The sequence below is a fragment of the Hibiscus syriacus genome, unplaced genomic scaffold, assembly GCF_006381635.1.
Source record: "Hibiscus syriacus cultivar Baekdansim isolate YM2019G1 unplaced genomic scaffold, ASM638163v2 tig00111835_pilon, whole genome shotgun sequence".
Lineage (NCBI taxonomy): Eukaryota > Viridiplantae > Streptophyta > Magnoliopsida > Malvales > Malvaceae > Hibiscus > Hibiscus syriacus.
The window spans coordinates 540846-544539 of record NW_024063193.1 but is presented as its reverse complement, the minus strand read 5'-3'; the positions used below and the strand labels follow the sequence as shown (position 1 = coordinate 544539).

The following is a 3694-nucleotide window of genomic DNA, read 5'->3' as shown; positions in this document are numbered from 1 at the left end:
GGTACAGAGCAGCGACGTGGTTCATGGCGAAGAACCCCAAAATTCCCATTCAGCTGGACACCCTTATTGGCAATCCTTTAGCAGATTCCTGCACAGTTCAGAAATCCTTAGCATATTCATCTTCCCCTTGGAGACCTCCCCCTTTGGGGCTCTTTAAACTAAATGTTGACGGAGCGGTAACGGGTGACTGGAAACCTAGTGGCATTGGTGGCTTACTCCGTGACCATTGTAGTAGGTTTTGTGGTTTTTCTCGGAAGCTTCAGGACCTGGACCCCCTGCGTTATCGGAGCTAGTGGCAGTCAAAAAAGGTTTAAATATGTTTGAACAATCGGCGTGGAGCTTTAAAGGACGTGTGATATTAGAAAGTGACAGCAAGATTTGTGCTGATTGGATTAAGAATCCAGCTTCATGTCCAGCTATTTACGGCAGTATGGTTAGGGATATTATTGATAGGGTTATGGAGAGAGGAGTGATTCTTCTTGTTATCTGTAGGAGTGCTAATGTAGAAGCAGATAGCCTAGCCAAAGCAGGAATCGGTTGACCACTGGGTTATTTTGTTAGGAGGGGAGGATTGTTGGGGGGGTGTTATGAAGTTTTCAGGGATTTCGTTTACTCAAAATCCATGGGTTTCATTACATATCAATAAATCTCGGGTTACTCTTTTCCTCCTTCCACTGGTCTTTCGGCAATTAAGAAGGGGTTTATAACGAGACCTCAAATTCTTATAAAAAAAAAGGTTGTAAGATGAAATAGAACTTACATTCTCATAATATTGTGATGAGTCGGACATGATATAACACTGTATCAAATGCGGGAGAGATATTGAATTGATAGCATGTATCAAATTCGTTGTATTAGTGTCTACAATAGGCAGACTTCAGGTGAAGTTGTGAACATGGAATCTTGTAATAAGTTGGCAGCCAAGTTATACTGCTCAATCTTGCTAATTTTAATGATCACCTACTATCAGTGCTAGATAAAAACTGAGAGCTAACGCGTTGATACTTCTTTTTAAGCCTTGTAGAACAATTGGGTTGTCAAACATCTTTTTACTTGTTATTATTAATCTGGGCCAATTTTTTGTTGTACGAAGTCATAATGATTGTTAAGCTTGTATGAATGCAATTGCCTGATAACAAAATTTACTAGGATTTTATTTATTTGAAAATCTAATTTTTCTATGTTGGTGAAAATTGCTTTGTGCTGCCATCTACAAGCAGTTGATTCCTGCTGGTGTCTTGCGAACATATCATACACAGTACCTTAAATACCATGGTCATAATTCATGCTAGTCTGACATGATGTTGTAAACATAGAACATATCATACACAGTACCTTAAATAGCATGGTCATAATTCATGCTAGTCTGACATGATGATGTAAACATAGAGTAACGTAAACTTTCTGGTAAAAAATTGTCTTATGGGGAGAGATTAAATCATGCTTTCTGATATAATCATGTGATAGTCACACATCTTTTAGCACATAATTCCTGCAGGAATATGCTGCTAACGGTACGGTGAACCAAAATTATGCAAATATTCTTTTGATGGTTTTGCGCCTTCGTCAAGCTTGTGACCATCCTCTTCTTGTTAAAGGATTTAACCTTGACTCCATTCAGAACTCTGATTCTGTGGGACAAGTTTCTGTAGAAATGGCAAAGAGGCTTCCTAGAGAAATGCTGATTAATCTAGCGAACTGCTTGGAAACTTCCGCTGCCATCTGTCATGTTTGCAAAGTGAGTTTTCGTAACCTAACATTTTGCTTATATATGGCTCTATTGTTCACCATCTGAATGTTGTTACTGTAGCATTGAGTTATATACGTAATTTTTATATGATGGCTTTTCTGAGGAATATAAGCAAATTTCATGTCATGGTAGTTTTTAACATTTTAAGACCGAAGGTGAGGTGATTGCGTTCAATATGTTCAATCATGAAAGAGTAACGAATTATTGGAGTGAGGGGTTTGGCTTTCTTGAAGCTGGTGCCCGTATTTTTACTTGCTATTCAGTTATAACCTTCTGTTACCTTTAATCCTCTTTGGTACTGGTATAGGTTGCAGATTTGAAATATTTTTCAATTACAAACCTCTTTAGTATATGGTTAGCCGTCTGAAAAGCTTTACTATTTTGAAAACATCTGTATGGTTATTTTAATGCTTAATCCTTTTTTGCATGATCCACCTGATGACCCTGTTGTTACCATGTGTGGTCATGTTTTCTGCTACCAGTGTGTGTCAGAACATTTGACGGCTTATGATAATACGTGTCCCGAGTGTGGATGTAAAGAACAACTGGATGCTGATATAGTCTTCTCTAAAGATACTCTTAGGATCTGTCTTGCAGATGGTCATAATGGTAGTCCTGTGCATCCTCTGTTTGAAAATTCAGTGATGTTACAGGATGAGTACAGTTCATCAAAAATCAAGGCTGCCATCGAAATTCTCAAGTCAAAATGTCTACTAAAGAGTTCAAGTTCAGAATCGCAGAATGCCATGGGATGCAGTGAACCTCCATTCTCCTCTGAGCAGACATTTACAGAAACTGGCCATTCAGGTGTTAGTGTCGCAAAGCACAGAACGGTTTATTCAAACTTACCAGCTGACCAACCATTAAAAGCAATTGTGTTTTCACAGTGGACTAGAATGTTAGACTTGGTTGAGCACTCACTTCGTAATCATAGTATAAACTATAGGAGGCTTGATGGGACAATGTCTTTAGCTGCACGAGACAGGAATGTCAAAGATTTCAATAATGATCCCGAGGTTTGTCGGTTATTATTTTTAGAGTAATTTTTAGTTTAGAATCAATGAATGATGTATGGTGTGATTCGTTTCTGTTTCCTACTTTTTAAGTTCACAGTTATTGATTTTCTTGCAGGTTAGGGTGATGCTCATGGCGTTGAAAGCTGGAAACCTGAGTTTGAATATGGTTGCCGCATGTCATGTTATCCTTCTGGACCTTTGGTGGAACCCAACTACTGAAGACCAGGCAATTGATCGAGCACATAGAATTGGACAGACTCGTCCTGTTACTGTGACTCGGATCACCATTAAAAACACAGTGGAAGATAGAATATTATCACTTCAGGTAATTCTTATCTATAGATTGTACAATGACACGGATTTTCTCCAATTACAGATGCCAATGCCATTTTGTAGCTGATTTGACTTAAGTCTTCTTTTCTTTCCTTTATTGCGGTACTTGTATATTTATGGATCAACTGTGAAAGTAATTACATTTTCCTGTACCATTGGCCGGAAAGCAATGACAGCTTCATCATGGCTAGGGTTGTAAAATCGGATAATCGTTTAGGTTTCAGTCGGATCCTAGCAGGTTGGGTAAAGTCGGAAACAGGTCAAGTCAGGTAAATTTGACACCAGATCCAGATCGGGTTCAGGGCAGATCAAATCAGTTCGGGTTATTTTCAGGTTGATTTGACACCAGATCCAGATCGGGTTCAGGTCAGGTCATTTTCAGTTCGGATCGTTGCCAGTTCAGGTCAAAACAATTCAGGTCCGAAGCAGTTAAAAAGCAGGTTAATTCAGGTTCGGATGGACTTCAGGCGGATCTCGTTCAGATCGGGTCACATCATTGGCAGACAAAATTCAGGTCGGATCTCTATCAGATACGGATTGAGTTCAAATCGGGTTATTTTTTATTTTTGGATTAATTATTTTCGTCTTTCGTGAA

The 3694-nt window shown here is 38.9% G+C and overlaps 1 protein-coding gene across 1 annotated transcript; it reads left to right on the top strand.

Annotated features, from left to right (window-relative positions):
* Positions 1-316: 316 nt before the first annotated feature.
* Positions 317-3181, top strand: LOC120171695 (helicase-like transcription factor CHR28). Its single transcript, XM_039179363.1, has 4 exons — positions 317-502; positions 1499-1738; positions 2110-2766; positions 2882-3181. Exons 1-4 carry the CDS (start codon positions 317-319, stop codon positions 3164-3166), a joined length of 1368 nt encoding a protein of 455 aa, XP_039035294.1. The 3' UTR covers positions 3167-3181.
* Positions 3182-3694: the final 513 nt, after the last annotated feature.

Excerpts from the sequence above, each read along its gene's own strand:
- LOC120171695 (XM_039179363.1), top strand. The coding sequence starts at position 317 with ATGTTTGAACAATCGGCGTGGAGCTTTAAAGGACGTGTGATATTAGAA. Across the intron at positions 503-1,498 it reads TTATCTGTAGGAGTGCTAAT|GAATATGCTGCTAACGGTAC; the intron begins GTAGAAGCAGAT and ends TAATTCCTGCAG. Across the intron at positions 1,739-2,109 it reads CCATCTGTCATGTTTGCAAA|CCGTCTGAAAAGCTTTACTA; the intron begins GTGAGTTTTCGT and ends GTATATGGTTAG.